The sequence below is a fragment of the Suncus etruscus genome, chromosome 14, assembly GCF_024139225.1.
Source record: "Suncus etruscus isolate mSunEtr1 chromosome 14, mSunEtr1.pri.cur, whole genome shotgun sequence".
NCBI lineage: Eukaryota > Metazoa > Chordata > Mammalia > Eulipotyphla > Soricidae > Suncus > Suncus etruscus.
In genome coordinates this window covers 1,241,914-1,266,972 of record NC_064861.1, presented here as the reverse complement: position 1 = coordinate 1,266,972, position 25,059 = coordinate 1,241,914, and the positions used below count along the sequence as shown (strand labels likewise).

The 25,059-nt window shown below is 40.7% G+C and overlaps 2 protein-coding genes across 2 annotated transcripts in view; both read left to right on the top strand.

Annotated features, from left to right (window-relative positions):
- PPP3CA (protein phosphatase 3 catalytic subunit alpha) overlaps positions 1-25,059 on the top strand; it is a 1,090,725-nt gene that overhangs the window by 439,259 nt on the left and 626,407 nt on the right. The gene's annotated exons all lie outside the window — the stretch shown is intronic.
- EMCN (endomucin) lies at positions 627-23,227 on the top strand. Its single transcript, XM_049786528.1, is given in 6 exon segments — positions 627-634; positions 1,854-1,910; positions 6,397-6,458; positions 22,869-22,973; positions 22,976-23,105; positions 23,107-23,227. Coding segments are annotated over 6 exon segments (468 nt in total). The 3' UTR covers positions 23,213-23,227.

Genomic DNA, 25,059 nt, shown 5'->3' with positions numbered 1-25,059 from the left:
CTTCTCAACTTTTCCTACACCACTTCTGTCACTACTGCCTGGGGAGTTATGTAGAATAACTAGGTTGTTCTTGGCCAACACAACCAAAAGATCATCACCCTGCAGTGGCTGAAGCAACTGAGAGTCCCAGGGTTCTGCTGTCCCTACTTGTTTCATCTATATTCCCTCCTCCTGCTCCATGCACTAACCTGACATTTCCTTTGTTCTCTGGGCATATATCTGGCTTCCTCCCCCAGGCCTCTTGCATGGCAAGAACAGTACAGGTTCTAAACATTCTTCTTCCCCCACAGATGTCAGAAATGCATGAGCCCTCTGTATGTGCTGGGCTGTGGGCTGTGGGTGGCACAGAGAGGGTGATGCAAGGCAACCTCAGCACTATTGATGCCGATGATGAGTCCCCATGGCTTCGGGATGCCAAAGGGGTCAATCCTATCGGAGGAGTCTGCAACTGCCTTCAGCCAGCAGAGCACTGCCCATGACGTAGAGACAGGCTGAGCAGGGAACAGAGATTAGTCACCTCCAAGACAGATCATTGCTGAAGATTTTCCTAAACACAAGTTATGTCTTATCCCAGACTCACAATAATAACTATTATCAGCTTATCCAACATTTCAATTCCTCCGAACATGGAGATGTACTGATTCTGAATGAAGTTTCAGTTGTGACTTTCTCTTTTAGTTTTTCTGACTGCAGATAGCAACTTAACCAATTTATGCAAATGAATAAAAATAAAAATAAAATAAGTTAACAAGGACCCTTTTCCACAAAACAAAGAGCCTGGACAGTGGTGGAAAAGTGTGCCACTAAAGCTGAGGCCTGCAGCTGAACAACTGTGGGTTTTGAGAGGAAAGCGAGGCAGCTCTAGGAGCACCCGAGCACTGAAACCTGTGCAAGGAGTAACAAGTTGAAAGGTCAGTTAAGGAGCAGCACAGGTCAGTGGACCAGAGAGAAGAAGCACTAAAGTCTCCAGTGCAATCTTCCTCTTCTACTATCAAGAAATACTATAAATCTCAATGTTCATTCTCAGTATGCGGGGTTTAGAAAAAGAACCACTCTGACCCAGTGAGAGGATATTTGAATGAATGTTTTTGCACAGAGTTGCATTCCAATATGACGATACAGACAGTCAAGTAGAACTGCCTTTCAGGAGGGACAGTGAATCAGTGTCAGGAATTGCTGACTTGTCAAAATATCCAATAAGAAAGAGTACTACAATCTGACACTGAATTTGTGATTTTTTCCCCCCATAGTTAACACTCCAAAACCAGATGTGCCAGTGTCTAAAGTCAATATATTACTTTCCACAGCAGAAACAATTCAGCAAAACAACTCACAGTCTCCAGGTAAGACCTCCATGTGCATGAGTAGAAACTAACTTGGCCTGACCCTTCCTCATAGAGAAAATGCTACTAATAATTCTTAGGAACAATTCTATTGAGGTATAATTTTATACAAAAAAATAACAACCTCCAGCAATCCTTGGCACCAGAACCCCCTAACAACTTCACTGAGTCCTCATCCTGGTTAGCTAAGTACATTTGTAAGGTATTCTCAGATTCCCCCCAAAAACTGCACCCCCATAAAAAGGGGGAACACAGAAATTTTCTGAGGTACCTGTTAGGCCTATGCCATTTGTGACAGTGTTTTCAAAGATGTATGCATATGTTCAGACTATCCACTATCGGCATTTTAGTTTATAACATTAATCCACAAAACAAAGCCTTTTCCAAAAAAGGATTTTTGCACTGGTAACTCCTGTCTGTAACTCGGAGCATGCTGAGAGTGTGCGAAGGGAGCCAGAATGGTGAAGCCAGGCACAGATTAATGAATCACAGTTTTTATTTCTAATACAGCCAGTGCCGAGAATGCGAGCAATGCCAGTCCCTCTTCAACCAGCCCATCCTATTCCAGTAAGTACCACACATACCTGCTCCCCCGCTCAGATCTGTTGCCTGTTCAAATGTGCCTATGGTGGGAAGGAACAGTCAGGCCACAGAATCCTTCTCACCCCAACTGAACCGCAGTTCCATGGTTGCCCTGCCTCACTCATACTTGTCATTCTGACTATGATGTGCACAGCTTTGGCTATTCTTTCCCTACCACTGTGCTCAGAAATATCCACCAAGGTTAGCAGGAATTGGTGGAACTGGTAGATCTTCTCTGTAAAAAGGATCTGTTTGCCTTTATAGAACTTGATCTTGGGGCCTGAACAATAGCTCAGTGGGTAAGGCAATTACCTTGCATATGGCTGACCTAGGTTTGATACCCTGCATCCCATATAGTCCTCAGCCTGCCAAGAGTAACTTCTGAGCACCACCAGGTGTGGCCTTAAAAAAATAAAACAAAATAAAAAAGAACTTGATCTTAATATGGAAAATGGACTTTCTAGAAAAGTTCCATTTTAGAAAACAAGAATTATGCTATAGATGTGGATATCAGCACCCATAAAGAATAGTCATTCTTTTCCCACAAATGAAGATCCAGGTCTGCTCCATGCAGTAAGATATCATCAGGTAACATCATTCTACTGACTGTCACATACATGGCTGCTGGTTTGTGGGCTCTTTATTTGGGCAGATTCAAATGAGCTCTCTCAAGGTCTAATGTCAGTGGGTTAAACAAATTTCTGAGCAAACAATGTGAGTACAAACCACCAGTAAAGGACTGACTGATTTTTCTCATGCTAAATCTGAGACCAAGTGTGCAGGCAGCCCATGCACATATGAACCCCTTTCTGGAACCACACACTCATTTTTAGCGACATCCACTTGCATTATTTTTTTTTTTCATGTTGATATTTCTAAGATATTTGTGATTTTTGGCCAAAATCAGTGACCAAATATGAGCAGTCCCCATATAGGGCATACTGTTTTCCAGTGACTTCCTGATGTAGTGCTACAGAAAATTCCATGTAGCCTCAGATCTGAAGCATTTCTACAACACATCTCCCCCTTCTGCAGTCTTCAGGAAGTAGGCAGCTCTCCCTGAGGGCTGGCATTTTACTTCAGAAAGGTGACAAGACTGACATCAAGTGGACACATCCAAAATGACAACTCGAGTAGTCGTGAAGCCACTATTCTTGGCTCAAAAATATTTTTGTAAAATGACATTGGATGAAGAAAAGCATGTATATACAGCATACTTAGTAGTTTACATACTATAGAATTCAGTACCTATGCCAACTGACAACATTTCCAATTCTTTCCAGGTGTTATCCTGCCTGTCGTTATTGCTTTGATTGTAATAACACTTTCAGTGTTTGTCCTGGTGGGTTTTTATCGAATATGCAAGAAGACAGACTCAGGTAGGTAACAGCTGGTTTTTGTTTTTATTTTGTTATGGTATTTTGATATGATATTACATGCTCAGTTTAAACTTGGGTTGAAACTCTTATGAAAAGGAATTATAAAAAAATAAAGTGTCACTTTAAAAAATATTCTAGAAAGACAGGATAAAGCCAATCCAGGACCACTGGTGAGGAAAGAGGATTAACTACTGGTGGCAGATGACTTGCAAACCAAATGAGTTCTTCAGAAAACAGCATCAGATCTGTGTGTGGCTGAGGAACTTTGGTGGAAAGATGTGATTTAGTGGCAAGCTTTATTAAGAGTCAGGATTTGTTTCATTCCCTAGGAAGACCATGGGGCTTTAACTGCGGAGGGACCATGTTCTTTTGTGGGGCAGGCTCTGCTGAAGGACTCGGGTCCTGGGACTGAATACTGTTGTGACTATTAGTGAAACAATGGTGATTCCAGTAAGGTCATTCTCATTTCACCTTAAGCATTCCTCCAGCCACATGGCATACCTTCCTCTCTCTTTAAAAGAAAGATCCTATATCTATATATAGGATCTTATATATCCTATATATATAGATCTTATATATCCTATATATATAGGATCTTATATATCCTATTTTTACTCTTTTTTGTTGTTTTATATTTTCCTTCCCTCTTAAATATTTATGGTCCCAATAATTGTATTCTGGTAGTTTTTAAAACTCTTTTTTAATAATCTGTATACTTAGGTTTAGAGACTAGATCTAGGGGTGTTAAAGTGATTTTCTATAGAGTTCATTCCTGGGACCCAAATGATATAATTGCAAAATTTTGTATGCTATATTTACATGTGAGATATTTTAACACTGTGGGGCCAGAGCGATTGTAACCACAGGTAGGTGTATTTGCCTTGTCCACAGTTGGCCTGGGTTCAATATCTTATATCCCATGTTGTCCATATGATCCACCAGTTCTGATTCCTGAGTGTAGAACATGGAGTAAACCCAGAATACTACCGTGTGTGGTACAAATTTAAAATAAGAGAAGTTGATGTTTTCATTGAAAAGGACTCTATGAATGATTTAGATGAAATTCCTACCACTATAGAGCTATTCTGGAGGCATATAGTACTTTATTAACTGGTGTGGAAATTATGCAGTGAGCCAAATCTATTTGGTTATTGTCAACTTTATTTTTTAAATAGAACTAATCTTGGTATAATGATATCGGTACAGTTAAGCACCTGCAGTTGATCACTCTTCTTATGTGGTGAAACTTGTTGAAGTTCAGAAAATAGATTAACCCTCTCTACTTTTTGGAAGACAAATTGTGATATATTTCAACTCAAAGTTAAGCTTATCTGGATACAGACGAGAGTAGTCTCAATGTACACTGAAAGAAGGAGGCTACGTATGCAGAAAGTAATCTGTTATTATGACATCATATCTGTCAACAAGCTCATATGAGAGGATTCAAAAGCCACGTGAAAAAGCAGGCAAATAAATGGAACAGCTCTGTTTGAACCAGAACTGTGAGTATCGTGACTGATATTATACTTAGCACTTTAAACAAAAATATTAAACTTCAATAAAGACCCTCAAAACTAATGGTAGGAAAGATAAGGTGCTAAGCATTCTATCATTAATTAAATACTAGGGATTCAAAATTATAATTGCAGTCTCTTAAGATAATATCAATAAAAATAGCCAAAATAAGATTGAAAATCAATCTCTTATAACAAGGATTGTTAAAACTAGAAGTCTGTTCAAAGATCATATTGTGATGACAAAAGACAAAGCAAAGATAAAAGAAAATGCAAGGAACAGGTGATTAGTAGCAATACAATAAAGCCCCAAGGAAATGAGCCACCAACCCAGGGCCTATCTCTGGTTATATTCAACAGTTTTCTTGAAAGGCCCAGATGAAACCCAAAGTCATGCCAAGCCTGCTCTGTGCAAAATGGATGGCTCTGTACTCCAACCCTAGGCCAACGGGTCTCTGTCCTGGGAAGCACTTGACAAGGAATGAGAGATGACCTGGAGCTAAAGAGATGACACTGTGCAATCTCTTCTGAGAGGCAGAATCCTTGAGTGCCAGATGTAGTTAAGACCTAGAGTCACATCCTAGTAAACCACAATTACAGTTATTTGTGTATCAAGAAAGAAAAAAGTTAAGAATACAATTGAATTGAAAATATGAAAAGTATAAAATAAAGCAAAAAGTTCAATTACAAAAAAATTAAATCATGTGATATAAAAAGACAATTCAACAGTCTGAAAAAGATATTTTTAATAGATACTAAAATAAACTCAGATTTCCCAGTGTCAATGGAATATGCAAAATGGATACTACTTTCATATAGTGATAGAAAACTAATAAAACTGGTAAAGAGTGGGGCTGGAAAGATAGCATGGAGGTAAGGTGTTTGCCTTGCATGCAAAAGGTCGGTGGTTCAAATCCCAGCATCCCAGATGGTCCCCTGAGCCTGCCAGGAGTGATTTCTGAGCATAGAGCCAGGTGTAACCCTTGAGCACTACCGGGTGTGACCCAAAACCCAACCCCCCCCAAAAAAAACAAAACAAACAAAAAAAAACAACAACTGATGAAAACCAAACTTAGAAAAGGGGCTAGTTAAGATACCCTATGATGTGGATGGCACTCATGAGGAAGGAATGTTGATAGTGAGATGATTGACAGGCCAGGAGAGACGGGAAGAAAGTTTTAGATTTAGAGACATCACTACACAGAGGGTGGCAGGGGTCTTTTTATTATGTATTGTAACCAAGCACAGTGTAACTCCAATGGCAATTCTCTCCTAGGCACACAGGAAAACGGGAATGACCAGTAAGTACTGTCTCATATTTCTTTGACGCTTTAACTTACTCTTTACAAAGAGAAGTACTTTTTGTCTATCACACGTTTTCTCTTGACATTTTCAGATGTTTGGCTGGCTAAGAATTGGCTGGAGTGGTCCTGTGCCCCTCCCCCCAGCACTTTTTGGGAACCTCTCAAAAAGTCCACATATATGAATGACATATTCATGCTGTTTACATGTTTACTTTTTCACAAGCAAGTGGTGATAATTAGCATGATGCTAACTTGATGTTTTCTGCTCCAATAGACCTCAGTCTGACAAGGAGAGTGTGAAGCTTCTCACTGTGAAGACAATTTCTCATGAATCTGGTAAGTTCCCAAAATGCTGGTCAGATGAAAATGGCCATTCAAAATTTTATATTGTACATGTACATTTTATATTATTTTTTAACTTCTTTTTATATTTTAAATATGAGCTCCTGCCTTTTTCATAGAATCTTGGGAACATATTACTTTGTTTTACCTCATATTTCTGCATTTTTCTATAAAATTAAGAAGAAAGGAAAAAAGAAAGGATGGGGGCCAAGGTGGTCTCAGGTGCATTGTGGAGAAAAAACAGACAGAACTAAATATCCAAGCCAAAGTCAGCATCACTAGAATCAAGAGACCTAAACTTTACAACCTAAATTAAATGGGGCTGTTATTACTGGCAGGCCATGGAGCAAAGATTGGTTGTCTAGGAAGCACTGAAATCATAGGTGGAGGGAGGTTGATACTGGTGGTGAAAATGGCCCTGATTCACTGTGTTTCTGAAACTCAACTATGAAGAACTTTGTAGATCACAATGGTTTTAATAAAATAAAATTTATGAAATTTTAAAAAATAAATAAAAATCTACATTGTAGAATTTTTTGTATTTTGTTCATGTGAAACATAACTGAAAAGTGTAATTTCCCTTTAAGTCATCAATTATTACCATCTAATCAATGCAAAATTCTCCTGTGAAGAAAAATGATCCCTAAAAATAATATTTTTGGTAAGATCATTGGACTTTATACAGATTTTAGAGTTTATCTGTAGATATACTTTAAGCAGGGCTTCTTATTCTATTCATGACCCCTTTTCAACCTGAGAATTTTTTACATGAACCCAGTTGTATAGGCATATAAAACAGTGATACAAAGAAAGCACTTACTGATTTAAAAATCATTAATTTCTTTTCTAATAAAATTTGGGGGATTTTTTTTCTCCATCCCCATATTTAGCTGCACAATCCCATCTGAGCAGTGACACAGTTTAAGAAACCTAGCCATGAATCACCAGAGAGTGACTGTAGGATTTTCTACTCTGGATCAGCAGCAGAGAAATAGTCATTAAGTTGCATAACTTAATGAGAGTAATCAAAGGCTTAATACGGTCCTTATTTTAAGTGGGAAATTTAAACTAGAACAAATTGCAAGGGCAGACATCTAGGCAGCTCCAGTTCCCATTATGCAGAAAGAAGAATAGAGGAAAGAATAAAAATTAAAAATTGCTTTTTATTTAAGGCACAACCTTGGCACAACCACTGTTACTGGTTGCTGGTTTTTCTCCCCATTTTTCTCTAGGTACACATGATTTTATTTGCTTTCCCATAGATTTCATTGTAGAACTCTTATTCTGTAAAATAGAACTCCATGATTTGTGAGATCACCTCAGACACCATATTTCTTTTTTTATTATAATTTTTATTTTGACCATATTGGCTTACATATCTTTCACAGTAGTATTTTAGGTACATATTAAATTGAATCAGGGGAATTCCCATCACCAAATTTTCCCTCCCTCACCCCTGTTCCCATCCTGCCTCTCCTATCCCCCACTCTCACTCCTCGGGCTGCTAGAATAAGCCCTCTGTGTCTAGTTTACTACTTAGTGATCATATATCTGGTTGGTCCTGGTACCCTCCCTTATTTCCCCCTCTGTTTGAGAGGCGGAACTAGATAGTTCAAGTTATGTGGTTTTGTTTGAAGAAAGAAAAAGCAATAAAATGGGGTAAAAATCAAATAAGCCGAAAATGGGTGTAGTCCTTCGAGAGGCTCTCAACCTCAGTTTTAGAGAGGACAGGAAAAAAGAAATTGAAATACCACAAGAGTACAAAAAGAAATATTGAATAAAATATCCAGTGAGCACTACATCACTAAAGGCAAGCACAGTTTAATAGTCTCGGTCCTGAAATAAAACCATGCCAGAGCACAAAAAGAAAGAGAAAGATAAAATAACATAAAATAAGATTGGGGATATCAACTTCAATATCAACACCAAAAAAAAAAAAAAGTCAAAGAGATAAAAGTAAAAATAAAAAAAATAGATAAAATTTTAAAAAAGGAACTATTTTGTGCCCCACTCCCATTTCTATTTTTTTTTCCCCTGCATAGGCATAGTAAAAATTGGGGGCATTAGAGAGGGAATCCCCTTGGCCTAGGATATTTGTTACAGGGTCTCTCCACCCTTGAAGTATAGTGTCATGGGGTTGACTGTAGACTCCTTGTCCGTTCATTTACTCTCCCCTCGGTGCTTTCGTGGTGTATGGAAGACTTCTGCTTTGTCATGGGCGATAAAATCACACCTCTGTAACTGGAGATCTTGGTAGCTGCACAGGTCAAAGAGTGGAGCTTTTGATGAGGCTTTTCTTTACGGTTCTGGGAGTTCTGTTCCTTCCCTGTTGTTTTAATCCGTCTTCTGGTGGTCATGGTCATCGGACTGCTCCTAGGATGGAGCCAGTGATATAGTCTTTTATTATGTTTCCAGAAAACCCGTTCAGTTGCGATTGTCTCAGTCAGATCTCTGGCATTAGAGATCTTGTTTGTTGTAGAGATCGTAGACCAAAACATCGATTAGGGCTTTGTTGTTGGTCCCAGGATGCGTATTGTCCAGTCATGGTTGTAGCGACATCTGTAGATAGCTATCTTGGCTTTTGCACAGATCAAGGAGTGACAAGTCTGCTGATTTTGTCTTATTGTTGGCTGGTGAGGTAGGACAACCTGCTCTTAGATCAAATTGTTCCCATTTCCTTGATCCTAGGATATCATTTTAGAATTGGCCCATGTTGGTATCAGAGCAATATTTAGGGTGACCCAGAAGGGATTTGGTTCCTGGAGCTGTTGTGGAGAACTGTGTCGTTTCTATGTCTGGGATCCAGGAGTCAAGGTTGGATGATCGGTGTCTAATTCCCTGGGCTCTAATTTGGATCCCCATGACAAGTGATCAAGGTGGGAGATGCCCCTGTAGACACCATATTTCTAAATCCTTTGTAGATGGGTCTGAAAAAAGCCAGATAGTGGTGAAATATAAATAAACCAAGGCAGTCAGGAAAGGATGATCATGGCATCTGTGACTTTTCACTTTGTGGACTCCTTGAGTCAAACTTTTCTTTATTAAACCAATGTCCATACATCTGGAGGAGGAAGGTCAAGTAATCCAGGTAGGCTTTTACATATCAAAAGAGAAATTTATTGGAAAGAAAGCTGGGGGAAATGCCTTTGTTTTGGATTAATAGCTGGGCGTCATTTTACACTATTCTAACCCAATTGTCCAACATACTAAATCTTTCTCACAGTTCCCCATTCCCTACTAGGCAGAGCTTGAAGGGAGACATGAAGAAGCAAACTGACTTTCAAACTGGCATGCTTCCCATGCTTCCTTTCTTTAATGCACAGTCATCTGCGTGGCTTTGTGCCCATTTGCTTCAACCCCTGGCCTCAGACACTCTCGAAGGGACCGAGTTAGCTCTCCTTTGGTTGGCAGTAATTAGCATCATTTTTATCACTGAGGTTGAGCAAGCAGCAGGTTGCATGAATAGAGGTCCAGAAAGAAAAAACTAGCCCAAATGAGGTTTCTTTTCAAGGAGGTGACTCTGCTGCACTGAGTTATCTTGGGTGATTGACCTTGATATATGTATGAGTTTACTAGAGTAGGGGCACATAGAAACATAAGGGGTCTCTCAGCTTCTTGTCTTTATATTGGGGACAGAATAAATGCTATTTTCGAGAGGGCACTGTATTGCTCTTAAGTTACCCTACAAATTCATTTTTGCAAAACTTTCACTGAATTATTTTAGCAGAGAACTCTAGAATGTCTCCCTGATAAAATGGCACTTAAAAACCTATGGCCTAAGTTTGCTCAAGCAGAACAAGCTGATGAAACAAGCCAGGGTCAAGAATTCTTTCCCTGAGTCCCCTTCTTGTTATCACGGCCCAGTTCACAATCCCACCCCCAGAGAAAAAGTTTGCATTGCTCCTTTAGAGCAAAAATGGATGATGATGAAAAATAAAGCTCATAAATTTTGGAGAATTACTTTCAGGCAATACCAAGAGACAAATTGTAGCTCTAATGACATTCATGTAGGGAAATTGTACCTCCTTGAAAAAGATAAAGAAAGCCAAGAACTTGATACCCATTCTTTTCACTCAAAGCTTATAAAGCATCTCTTCTGTTTGTAGGTGAACATTCTGCACAAAGAAAAGGCAAAAACTGACAACTTGGTGGACCACCCCCCTACCTGAGCAATAAACATGTAAGTTTTTCAATTTCATCCATGAAGATACTTGTTAATATTGACTTTATTAGTTCTCTGCAGCTCCGATTTTTCCCAAAGACCTTCATGAACTGGAAAGCTATGTCTTCTATCTCATTGACCATCACTGTCTATTTGACTACCAAGATTTGCCAGGAAGGAGAATATCACAGGGACTATGAGTGATTTTGCCTGTTGCCTTGTCAACCACCAGAAAGACGCAATGATCTACCTGTAAACTCTATTCCCACGAGCTGCCTTCCCCTGGCCAGACTGCATGTACTTGAGTGCCTTAAACTCATTCTCCTGCTGGTAAACACTTGCAGGAGCCAATGGAATAGCTTATACAAGTGCAGAGTCTTACAGAAATAGGAAATGGAAGAGCATTTTGTATTAAAGGAATATATGCATCAGGAAAAGGAAAATGGATAATTCCAGGATGATGGCTTTTTCCTTTGTGAGGACCACTGCAGAATGCACTTGCTTTCTGGGCCTAGAAAAGATATCTCTGTTTACAAAGGATCTAAATCCAAGTGAAACCAAATGCACATCATACCCTACCAGTCCTGGGCATTCCTGTTACATAGTGGTTCAGTAACTGCATCAGATAAAAGGGCCAATCAATCAGACAGTATCATCACAGTAATTTTCAATAAAGCACCAATCTAATTTAATTTTTATTTTTTGGTTTGGGGTTTTTTGTTTTGTTTTGGTTTTCGTTTTGACGCTCAGAGGTTACTTCTAGCTATGTGCTCAGAAATCACTCCTGGCTTGGGGGGATCATATATGGGACACCAGGGTATTAAATCGTGGTCTGTCCTAGACTAGCACTTGCAAGGCAGATACCTTACCTCTAGCGCCACCACTCCAGCTCGAAGCAACAATTAATTACCATACAGCCATGGTTACTCAGCCCCTTCAAACCCTCCTCACTTCACATGAGGTTGTCCTTGTCTGTATGAGAATTGGGTGATGTTCTTCTGAATCTGCTTTTGTTGATGCAGGGAGCATTGAGGAAGTTAAGTACTTTATGTTCTTTTAAACCTACAGAAGAGACTAAACTTTGGCAATTAATAGTGAAGAAAGTAAAACCACCAGAGTTGGGCCCAGCACAGTGGTGATCACTCCAGGTGGAGCAGTGGGCAAACCACCCAGTGGCAGAGCAGTACTGGATTCTGGGGCTAGGCGGCCAGGGCCTGCCTGCCATGCTCTGCCAGAAAACAGAAGAGCACATCCAGACACAAGCAACATGATAAAGCGCTACTCACTCCACTTCACTCAGCTCCCGATGGTGGAAAGGGACCAAGATCTGCTTGTTCAGCTGCAGTAGACACAGGTGCCTATGGAAATGAGCATGAAAACTGGGCCCGTTCCTGAGAAATATCAATGTAACTTGCTCTGCAGCAGCTATTACTGTCTGGTAGTGAGTTAAATTATGCTTTACCAATTAACAGAATGCTCACATCATAGTGAAGGATTGGCAGTCTGGAGGAAACGTCTTTTGTTGATTGAGAAAGGAAGAGAAGGATCTATCAGAGACAAAAAGATGATCTAAACAAGCACAACAAATACATTTTGCTCAATTTCCATTCAGTTCTGTTTCTATATTTTGAAAAAGTAATTCTTGCCCCTGATATGTCTTTGATGTGCAGAGGTAAGTAATTGTGTGGCTCCTCCGTGTAATTTTGGAATTATATAACAATGTTCTGAAGGAGTCAGTAATAGGAAGTAAATTTGACAATCTGCCAGTTTTGCTCTTTTCATCTTGATTTTCCTGATAAATTTCTCCTGTCAGTCATTATACTTTAAATGGAGGACCAGCAAGTTATTTCTTCCTAAAGCGTCAGTTAGAAACTATATGTACTCGTGTTCTAATGACTAGGGATGTGGTTGTTAGATATAGAGGATCTGAAAAAAGAAGTTGAGAAGTTTTCTATTTGCTTCAACAGCAGACTATAATATAGAAATAAACACTCAAGTTAAAACGTTCCCCTCAGAGGCCTGAGTGATAGTGCAGTGGTAGGGCATTTATCTTGCACACGGCTGACCCAGCATGGACCTTGGATTGATCCCCAGCATCTCATATGATTCCCCATGCCAGGAAATTGCCAGGAGCAATTTCTGAATGCGTAGCCAGTAGTAACCCCTGAGTGTTACTTCACTGCATGGCCCAAAAACCAGACCAAACCAAACCAAACAAACAAAATTCACCTCAAAATACAGTTTTAGGTATATCAAATACCTACTTTGGGGCAGCATATAGATGCAGAATGGCAGAAAGACACTTTGGGAGGCAATAGGGGTGAGGAAGGTTAGCTCTACAAGGACCTCCCACTGGATAGGCTAGGGAGCTAAGGAAGAGAAAACAGAGTAAGAGCCTTTCTCTTTCCTTTTTCTTCCCCTTGCCTTCCCTCTCCTTCTCTCCCCTTTCCTTTCCTTCCTTTTCTTTCCTTTCTTGTTACCATTTCTTGTTACCTTTCTTGTTACCAAGAAATTGCATCCCCCAGCATCTCTGATTCTTTCCTTTTGTAGAATCTGATTTTTCTCCCTTCCCCAGCTAAATGTCTAGACTCTCTGCTCTCAGGGTAAGAAGAAAGAAGGACCAACTGGGTCTTTCCAGGCTCCTGTGCTGACCAGTCTACACAGACCACCTTTCCCAGTAAAATGTTATTCAGACATGGAGTCATGTCATAGAATCCAAAGGACTCCTGGGTCTTTTCTGCCCTTGAAGACATGGGAAAGCAGGTGCCCCCACTTTATCTAGCACCCTGAGACAGGAATTTTTAGCAGGGGCAAGTGTAAACAGAAACTTCACAGCCCAGGAAAGTGGAGGTTCATCAGGACATAAACCTTTCCAGAGTCAAATGTTTCAGAAATTCTGATACTTTTCTGATGTACTTAAATGACCTAATTTTTGTATTTATAGTTTTCAACTCTGATAATGCAGGTAAATTTTCAAGTTTTATTAAATATTGAAATATATGCTGTGTCACTTTTATAAACAAAAACTGTTCTATTTTCATGTTGATACTTTTTTTTTCGTTTTTATTTAAACACCTTGATTACATACATGATTGTGTTTGGGTTTCAGTCATAAAAGGAACACCACCCATCACCAGTGCAACATTCCCATCACCCATGTCCCAAATCTCCCTCCTCCCCACCCAACCCCCGCCTGTACCCTAAACAGGCTCTACATTTCCCTCATACATTCTCAATATTAGGACAGTTCAAAATGTAGTTATTTCTCTACCTAAACTCATCACTCTTTGTGGTGAGCTTCCTGAGGTGAGCTGGAACTTCCAGCTCTTTTCTCTTTTGTGTCTGAAATTTATTATTGCAAGAATGTCTTTCATTTTTCTTAAAACCCATAGATGAGTGAGACCATTCTGCGTTTTTCTCTCTCTCTCTGACTTATTTCACTCAGCATAATAGATTCTGTGTACATCCATGTATAGGAAAATTTCATGACTTCATCCCTCCTGACAGCTGCATAATATTCCATTGTGTATATGTATCACAGTTTCTTTAGCCATTCGTCTGTTGAAGGGCATCTTGGTTGTTTCCAGAGTCTTGCTATGGTAAATAGTGCTGCAATGAATATAGGTGTAAGGAAGGGATTTTTGTATTGTATTTTTGTGTTCTTAGGGTATATTCCTAGGAGTGGTATAGCTGGATCGTATGGGAGCTCGATTTCCAGTTTTGGGAGGAATCTCCATATTGCTTTCCATAAAGGTTGAACTAGACGGCATTCCCACCAGCAGTGGATAAGGGTTCCTTTTTCTCCACATCCCCGCCAGCACTGTTTGTTCTCATTCTTTGTGATGTGTGCCATTCTCTGTGGTGTGAGGTGGTATCTCATTGTTGTTTTGATTTGTATCTCTCTGATGATTAGTGATGTGGAGCATTTCTTCATGTGTCTTTTGGCCATTTGTATTTCTTCTTTGTCAAAGTGTCTGTTCATTTCTTCTCCCCATTTTTTGATGGGATTAGATGTTTTTTTCTTGTAAATTTCTGTCAGTGCCTTGTATATTTTGGAGATTAGCCCCTTGTCTGATGGGTATTGGGTGAATAGATTCTCCCACTCAGTGGGTGGCTCTTGTATCCTGGGCACTATTTCCTTTGAGGTGCAGAAGCTTCTCAACTTAATATATTCCCATCTGTTAATCTCTGTTTTCACTTGCTTGGAGAGTGCAGTTTCCTCCTTGAAGATGCCTGAAGTCTCAATGTACTGGAGAGTTTTGCCTATGTGTTGTTCTATATATCTTATGGTTTGGGGTCGGATATCGAGGTCTTTAATCCATTTGGATTTTACCTTCGTACATGATGTTAGCTAGGGGTCTAAGTTCAATTTTTTGCAAGTGGCTAGCCAGTTGTGCCAACACCACTTGTTGAAGAGGCTTTCCTTGCTCCATTTAGGATTTCCTGCTCCTTTATCAAAAATTAGGTGATTGTATGTCTGGGGAACATTTTCCGAGTATTCAAGCCTATTCCACTGATCTGAGGGTCTGTCCTTATTCCAATACTATGCTGTTTTGATAACTATTGCTTTGTAGTAAAGTTTAAAGTTGGGGAAAGTAATTCCTCCCATATTCTTTTTCCCAATGATTGCTTTAGCTATTCTAGGGTGTTTATTGTTCCAAACAAATTTCAAAAGTGCCTGATCTACCTCTTTGAAGAATGTCATAGGTATCTTTAGAGGGATAGCGTTGAATCTGTATAACGCCTTCGGGAATATTGCCATTTTGATGATGTTAATCCTGCCAATCCATGAGCAGGGTATGTGTTTCCATTTCCGCGTGTCCTCTCTTATTTCTTGGAGCAGAGTTTTATAGTTTTCTTTGTATAGGTCTTTCACATTTTTAGTCAAGTTGATTCCAAGTTATTTGAGTTTGTGTGGCACTATTGTGAATGGGGTTGTTTCCTTAATGTCTATTTCTTCCTTATTACTATTGGTGTATAGAAAGGCCATTGATTTTTGTGTGTTAATTTTGTAGCCTGCGACCTTGCTATATGAGTCTATTGTTTCTAGAAGCTTTTTGGTAGAGTCTTTAGGGTTTTCTAAGTAGAGCATCATGTCATCTGCAAACAGTGAGAGCTTGACTTCTTCCTTTCCTATCTGGATTCCCTTGATATCTTTTTCTTGCCTAATCGCTATAGCAAGTACTTCCAGTGCTATGTTGAATAGGAGTGGTGAGAGAGGACAGCCTTGTCTTGTGCCAGAATTTAGAGGGAAGGCTTTTAGTTTTTCTCCATTGAGGATAATATTTGCCACTGGCTTGTGGTAGATGGCCTTAACTATATTGAGAAAGGTTCCTTCCATTCCCATCTTGCTGAGAGTTTTGATCAAGAATGGGTGTTGGACCTTGTCAAATGCTTTCTCTGCATCTATTGATATAATCATGTGGTTTTTATTTTTCTTGTTGTTGATCTTGTGTATTATGTTGATAGACTTACGGATGTTAAACCATCCTTGCATTCCTGGGATGAAACCTACTTGATCGTAGTGGATGATCTTCTTAATGAGGTATTGAATCCTATTTGCCAGGATTTTGTTGAGGATCTTTGCATCTGCATTCATCAGCGATATTGGTCTGTAATTTTCTTTTTTCGTAGCATCTCTGTCTGGTTTAGGTATCAAGGTGATGTTGGCTTCATAAAAGCTATTTGGGAGTGTTTCCACTTGTTCAATTTCATGAAAGAGTCTTGCCAGGATTGGTAGTAGTTCCTCTTGGAAAGTTTGATAGAATTCATTAGTGAATCCATCTGGGCCTGGGCTTTTGTTTTTGGGCAGACTTTTGATTACCATTTTTATTTCATCAGTGGTGATGGGGGTGTTTAGATATGCTACATCCTCTTCTTTCAACCGTGGAAGATTATAAGAGTCCAAGAATTTATCCATTTCTTCCAGGTTCTCATTTTTAGTGGCATAGAGTTTTTCAAAGTAATTTCTGATTACCCTTTGAATCTCTGTCATATCAGTAGTGATCTCTCCTTTTTCATTCCTAATACGAGTTATCAAGTTTCTCTCTCTCTCTTTCTTTGTTAGGTTTGCCAGTGGTCTATCAATCTTGTTTATTTTTTCGAAGAACAAACTTCTGCTTTCGTTGATCTTTCGGATTGTTTTTTGAGTTTCCACTTCGTTGATTTCTGCTCTCAGCTTTGTTATTTCCTCTGTCTTCCTATTTTTGGGTCCTTTTGTTGAGTACTTTCTAGTTCTATTAGCTGTGTCATTAAGCTACTCAGGTAAGCTCCTTCTTCCTTCCTGATGTGTGCTTGCAAAGCTATAAATTTTCCTCTCAGTACTGCTTTTGCTGTGTCCCATAAGTTCTGATAGTTTGTGTCTTTATTGTCATTTGTTTCCAGGAACCTTTTGATTTCCTTCTTGATTTCATCTCGGACCCACTGGTTATTGAATATGAGGCTGTTTAACTTCCAGGTGTTAAAGTTTTTCTTCTGAGTCCCTTTGGAATTTACAAATAATTTCAGAGCCTTGTGGTCAGCGAAGGTAGTCTGCAAAATTTCTATCCTCTTGATCTTATGGAGGTATGTTTTATGTGCCAGCATGTAGTCTATCCTGGAGAATGTCCCATGTACATTGTAGAAGAATGTGTATCCAGGTTTCTGGGGATGGAGTGTCCTATATATATCCACTAGGCCTCTTTCTTCCATTTCTCTCCTCAGGTCTAGTATATTCTTGTTGGGTTTCAGTCTGGTTGACCTATCCAGTGTTGACAAAGCAGTGTTGAGGTCCCCCACAATTATTGTGTTGTTATTGATATTGTTTTTCAGATTTGTCAACAGTTGTTTTAAATATTTTGCTGGCCCCTCATTTGGTGCACATATGTTTAGGAGAGTTATTTCTTCCTGCTCTACATACCCCTTGATTAATATAAAATATCCATCTTTGTCCCTTACAACCTTCCTGAGTATAAAGTTTGCATTATCTGATATTAGTATGGCCACTCCAGCTTTTTTATGGGTGTTGTTTGCTTGGATAACTTTTCTCCAGCCTTTTATTTTGAGTCTATGTTTGTTCTGACTATTCAGGTGCGTTTCTTGTAGGCAGCAGAAGGTTGGATTGAGTTTTTTGATCCATTTAGCCACTCTGTGTCTCTTAACTGGTGCATTTAGTCCAATGACGTTGAGAGAAAGAATTGTCCTGGGATTTAATGCCATCTTTTTATCGAAATTTGGTGTGTCTTTTGGTCAGTCTTGTTTTAGATTAGGTCTTTCAGTTTTTCTCTTAAGACTGGTTTTGAGTCTGTAAAGTTTCTGAGCTGTTTTTTGTCTGTGAAACCATGTATTCTTCCGTCAAACCAGAAAGTGAGTTTTGCTGGGTACAGTATTCTAGGTGAAGCATTCATTTCATTCAGTCTTGTCACAATATCCCACCACTGCTTTCTGGCATTGAGTGTTTCTGGTGACAGGTCTGCTGTAAATCTCAAGGATGCTTGCTTGAATGTAATTTCCCCTTTTGATCTTGCTGTTTTCAGAATTCTGTCTCTATCTGTGGGATTTGTCATTGTGACTAGGATGTGTCTTGGGGTGGTTTTTCTTGGGTCTCTTTTGGTTGGTACTCTTCGAGCATGCAGGATTTGATCACATATATTCTTTAGCTCTGGGAGTTTCTCTTTAATGATGTTCTTGACCGTTGATTCTTCCTGGAAATTTTCTTCCTGGGTCTCTGAGACTCCAATGATTCTTAAGTTGTTTCTGTTGATCTTATCATAGACCTCTATTTTCATCTGTTCCCATTCTTTGACTAATTTTTCCATTGTCTGTTCATTTGTTTTAAGTTTTTTTTTTCCAATCTCTCCTGTTGTATGGAATTGTTATGTATCTCATCTTCCACAGCACCAAGTCTATTCTTAGCTTCTGATACCCTGTCCCAGAGCTTATCCATTTTGTCATTCACTTCGTTTACTGATTTTTTCAGGCCTGTTATTTGACATGTTATTTCAGTTTGGAGTTTTGTGATTTCTGTCTTCATATTTTCTTGATTCTTATTAGTGTTCTGTTCTATTCTATTCTATTCATGGTTTCTTTGAGTTCTTTGAGTATATTCCATATTGCTACTCTAAAGTCCTTATCTGAGAGATTGATTAGTTGGTTGGTCGTTAACTGGTCATCAGAATTTTCATCTTCATTCTCTATGTCTGATGCTGGCCTGCGTTGTTTCCCCATTGTCACACTTGTATTGTGGGTTTTTCTACGTGTTGTGGTGGTATTCATTGGTTATATGATGCAGGCAACGCACTTCTCTGGCTCCGCCCTTTCTGGATGGGCCGACTTGCCTCCAAGGTAGGGGAGTCCTCCGTGGATGAAGCCTCACCCATGATCAAATCTTAGGCCCAAGCACGCAGCAGAGAAGACAGTCTGGAGAGAAATTCTTGCTTCTGTGATCCAGCACAGTTCTTAGTGTGGTTTTTTTCTTCTTGTGATGGTGTTCTTTTTTTAGAAAGAGCGCACGGCTGCGTAGCGAAGTGGAGCTAAGTGCCTTCTGGAGCCTCTTTTCAGCCCACTCTCAGGAGGTTCACGCAACAGGATAGCAGAGAGACACACACAGGCAGCACTCACAGTTTTTCACAGTCGGGCCCCACTGGTCAGGTGTAGTTTTCACTCGCTCGCTGGGCAGCTTCAGAATGCTGTATTTTTGGGGTTCACTTCCCAGGACTCTGAGGAGAGTCACTGGCTCGCTGGGTAGCTTCCGAATGTAGTTTCTTTGGGGTTCGCTTCCCAGGGCTCTGAGGAGAGCTTCCAGAGTTCAGGAAAGACAGAGAAGGGTAGGACAGGGCTCCCTTCCAGTGCTCAGTTTCCTCAGAAGAAGCACAGCCGGGTGGAGACTCTGCAGGTAGAGCAATCAGCACTCTGCCTGGAAACCCCCACATCCAGCCATTTCTCACTCACTCACTGGCTCGCTGGGTAGCTTCCGAATGTAGTTTCTTTGGGGTTCGCTTCCCAGGGCTCTGAGGAGAGCTTCCAGAGTTCAGGAAAGACAGAGAAGGGTAGGACAGGGCTCCCTTCCGGTGCTCAGTTTCCTCAGAAGAAGCACAGCCGGGTGGAGACTCTGCAGGTAGAGCAATCAGCACTCTGCCTGGAAACCCCCACATCCAGCCATTTCTCACTCACTCACTGGCTCGCTGGGTAGCTTCCGAATGTAGTTTCTTTGGGGTTCGCTTCCCAGGGCTCTGAGGAGAGCTTCCAGAGTTCAGGAAAGACAGAGAAGGGTAGGACAGGGCTCCCTTCTGGTGCTCAGTTCCTCAGAAGAAGCACAGCCCGGTGGAGACTTTGCAGGTAGAGCAATCAGCACTCTGCCTGAAAACCCCCACATGCAGCCATTTCTCACTCACTCACTGGCTCGCTGGGTAGCTCCCGAATGTAGTTTCTTTGGGGTTTGCTTCCCAGGGCTCTGAGGAGAGCTTCCAGAGTTCAGGAAAGACAGAGAAGGGTAGGACAGGGCTCCCTTCCGGTGCTCAGTTCCTCAGAAGAAGCACAGCCCGGTGGAGACTTTGCAGGTAGAGCAATCAGCACTCTGCCTGAAAACCCCCACATCCAGCCATTTCTCACTCACTCACTGGCTCGCTGGGTAGCTTCCGAATGTAGTTTCTTTGGGGTTCGCTTCCCAGGGCTCTGAGGAGAGCTTCCAGAGTTCAGGAAAGACAGAGAAGGGTAGGACAGGGCTCCCTTCCGGTGCTCAGTTCCTCAGAAGAAGCACAGCCCGGTGGAGACTTTGCAGGTAGAGCAATCAGCACTCTGCCTGGAAACCCCCACATGCAGTCATTTCTCACTCACTCACTCTCATGTTGATACTTTTGATGACTATAGTCAACAGGTGAAAAGTATTAGAGTATAACACGGTCAGGCCTGGAAATAATTTGTTCTACCATCATTAGGGGTGTTTGGAATTGATGTTTTCTCCAAAACCTCTGGAGACACAGGACCTAAATCAATGGTCCTCAAACTATGGCCCATGGGCCACATATTGTATTTATTCCCATTTTGTTTCTTTACTTCTAAATAAGATATATGCAGTGTGCATAGAAATTTGTTCATAATTTTTGTTTTTACTATAATCTGGCCCTCCAACAGTCTAAAGGACAGTGAACTGGCCCCCTGTTTAAAAAGTTTGAGGACCCCTGAAAATGCTATGGACGGACAGCAGAGGATCCTTTAGGTCTTCTTGCCTGTCATCCACACTGTGAGACAAAGATAAAGGGTGCAGGTGATGCTCCATTGAGAAGATAACTCGATGTGAATGCTTTATAGTCTGCTTGGTCAGTACTATCTTTGCACTTGTATGGATTTTTAGAAGTGCAATTTTCTTTTAGCAATCATTGTTAAATGCCCAGTTTGTGTGTGACACCAATACTTTAAATACAGGACTGTAATACAAATTTTCAGGGTGTCACTTTCCTGAAAAATATTCTCTGGTGATAGCTTCCATTCCATCAGGAGACAGTTTTCTGTTGGACACTAACCAAAATTCCTGAATACTGCCTGTACATGGGGTCCTAATGCCATGATGGTTGGAGTTCTGTGGAAAGCTTTGAAACTGACAAGTTGCCTGTCACAGCCATTAGCATTTTATGGTAACCTGTGCTGGACTTCCTTGTAAATTTTGCTGTATTCTATGGTAACCTGTTCCCCCAGTTCATAACCCAGGAAGAAAGGGCCCCAGGCTAATGACCCAAGACTGTTAATTCCAGTGCTTATACAGGGATAAAAGAGGAATTGGGATATTGAAAGGGTAACAGGACATAGCCTGGGGTGTCGGTGAGGCTGGGGGAAAGCTCAGCATGAGCAATAGGGGTCTAGGATTGTCCTGGAGCAAGGCAGTATAACCAGGACTTTCAGTGAGGGAGGAGAGATGCCCAAGGTCAAGCCCTGATAGAAATACTAATGGAGGGAATGTGGCCTCATCTCTGCTGCCATGGTGTCTCCTCAGCCTCAAGGAAAATCCCTGAATAGGGGTCTTATCTACATGCAGTAACCCATGCTAAATTCCCTGGTAGCTCACACTGGATTCCAGGGTAACCCACCATGAATTCCAGGGTAACCCTCACAGAATTAACCCATATTGGACTCTATGGTCACCTGTGCCAAATTTTAAACTACGTAAGTGATAGGGTGCAGTACTGTACTTTTACATTTATGTGGCAAAGTATTTGAAAACTTCCAACTATAAGAGACACATAAATGATTATCTTCGTTTTAACTTAGTGATGCCTTAACTATTAATGAAGAACATAAGTCAAGAAGATAGGGCCCGGAGAGATAGCACAGTGCCGTTTGCCTTGCAAGCAGCCGATCCAGGACCAAAGGTGGTTGGTTCGAATCCCGGTGTCCCATATGGTCCCCCGTGCCTGCCAGGAGCTATTTCTGAGCAGACAGCCAGGAGTAACCCCTGAGCACTGCTGGGTGTGGCCCAAAAACCAAAAAAGAAAAGTCAAGAAGATATACATTTCAGAACAGTGTCTACTTGTATTTCTATGAGAAGATAATCACAGAATGATGGGAGAGGAAAGCAAGAGGTCAAAGTAAATAGGAGCTGTGCACATTATTTTTAATATGTCCAGTCTTCCATTTGGCCTACTTTGGTTATGTTTAATTCAAACTCATCACTACATGGGTGTGACTATGACTAAACGAACATGCCAGGCAGGAGCATGAAATATCAATGAAAGTATCAATGAAAGTGTTGGTAAAGATCAGGAAGAATAGTCACAGAAGTATGAAAATAGACCCCTCCCTCCGGGTTCCCTCAGTCCAGCCAGGTTCAGCCCAGTTCCCGAGAGGATGAACTTTGTGTATAAAAACAGCATCCTTGGGACCGGAGTGATAGCACAGGGGTAAGCCGTTTGCCTTGCATGCGACCAACACAGGACAGATGCTGGCTCAAATCCCTGTATCCCATATTGTTCCCCCGAGCCTTCCAGGAGTGACTTCCGAATGCAGAGCCAGTAGTAATTCCTAAGTGCCCCCGGGTGTGACCCAAAATCAAACAAACAACAAAAAAGACAACATCCTTGGGGCCGGAGTGATAGAACAGCAATAAGGCAAATGCTTGCTCGCTGCTAACACAGGACGGACGCCAGTTCGAATCCCATATGGTTCCCCCATAAAGCAACCCATATGGTCTCACGAGCCTGCCAGGAGTGATTTCTGAGCCATGAGTAACCCCTGAGCGCTGCTAGGTGTGACCCCAAAACCTAACAGGGTAGGGGAAGAGGAGCATCCGTTCGAGAAGCACTGCACTGAAGGCGAGAAGATGCGAAAGGAGAAAAGAAATATCTGCACCGGTCCGGTGATATTAGAAAAGGCCCCCAAAGCCGGATAGGAGATCTGGATAAAAAGAAATACCTGGTGCCTTCTGATCTCACAGTTGGTCAGTTTTACTTCTTGGTCCGGAAGCGAATTCATCTCTGAGCTGAGGATACCTTGTTTTTCTTTGTCAACAATCATTCCTCCCACCAGTGCCACAATGTGTCAGCTATACCAGGAACACCACTGTTGAAGAAGACTTCTATACATTGCCTACAGTGATGAGAGTGTCTATGGTCTGTGAAGCTGCTGTCCCTGAGATGGGTACGAGGTGGGAGGGGTCCATTCCTTGATTTCCTCCTCCTCCAGGCTCAACCACCACCTTCTTTCTTCAGGATCTGCACTTCCTAATGTTTGAGATTCTCTTTTAAGCCCCTCTTAGATGGAGGTCTAATGGGGGGAGATGGCCTCTAGCACCTATCATTCACTTTCTCCATCACTTTCCCACTATGTTTTAGATTCCCTGTCAGTCTCTTTGTTACATTCAGTGATTATTTTGGTTTGTATTCCCTGACTACCTGAATAACTCAGAATCCCCAACAATTCCATCCTTTCACTATCTTCTTTTGGAGGGGGTAGATGGAAGGGACTGAAATTGTGGGAGGAAAATAGCACATCAATAAAGAAGAAACCACCTAAAAAAAAGTATGAAAATAATCTCACTTAAGAACTGTATATAAATAATATTCTTTAAACGAACATCACGAATTCAATTTTTAATAATCTTTATTGTGACCAACGTGAATTACAAATCTTTCACAGTAATATTTAAAGCACATAGTGACATTGAATCAGAGGTATTCCCACCACCAGTGTTGTCCTCCCTCCTGTTCCCAGAATTCCTCAGTTTACAGCATTCCTCTCCTTAGCAGTTATGACTTCTAGTATAACTGGTCCTCTTTGTATAGCTTGTTGAAGATTGGGTATCAATTCTGTTGTTGTTGACTTGGGGTTTGGTCTGATCATTTTTTTATTTCTACTCAACATTCATACGACTGTTCGATTCTGGTACCATCCATTTCCCCCCTCAATTTATGAGGCAGAACAAGATGATTCAAGTTATGTGGATGTTTGAAAAAAAAAAAGAGGGCCCGGAGAGATAGCACAGCGGCATTTGCCTTGGAAGCAGCCGATCCAGGACCAAAGGTGGTTGGTTCGAATCCCGGTGTCCCATATGGTCCCCCGTGCCTGCCAGGAGCTATTTCTGAGCAGACAGCCAGGAGTAACCCCTGAGCACCGCCGGGTGTGACCCAAAAAAAAAAAAAAACAGAAAAAAAAAAAGGAAAGAAAATGGAGGAGTCCGTCTAGAAGTTATATATATTAATTTAAAAAATAATAAAGGGGAAAAAGAAGAAAAACATAAAAAAACAAAAACAAACAACCACAAAATAAAACAAAAAAGAAACAAAAATCAAGCAAAAAATACAAAACAAACAAAAGAAACAACTAGTATCTACAAAAAAGCACCTCAGGAACAAATACAACAACCAAACAATAACCATGAGAATGAAAGAAAAAAAAAAAAAGGAAAGAAAAGAAAAAGGAAGAAGGGCTGGTGTGGCAAGGTTGGTGTTTTGTTTTGTATTGTTTTTAATTTTTATTTTGGCCAAAGTGGATTACATAAATCTTTCACAGTAATATTTTGGGTACATTGTGACATTGAATCAGGGGCATTCCCATCACCTATGTTGTCCTTCCTCCACCCCTGTTCCCAGCATGCGTCCCATATCCCCCTCATTTACCTCCCTAGCTGCTAGTGTAAGTGGTCCCCTCTGTGTCTAGCTTATTGTAGATTGGGTATCGATTCTTTTATAGCTGGTTTTTAATTTGGTGTTTAATCTTCTTATTTTTAAATTTTACTTAATGTCCATATGACTGGTCTTGGTACTCTCCATTTTTTCCCCCTCATTTTGTGAGGCAGAACAAGATGCTTCAATTTATATGGTTCTGTTTGAAGGAATAAAGAGAAAAAGAAAATAAATAAATGGGGCAAAAATCAAACAAGCAAAAAATGGGAGAAGTCCTAGAGGCTATAAATATTAATTTAAGAGAAGAAAGGGAAAAGGGAAGAAAAACAAAAAGCTCGAAAAG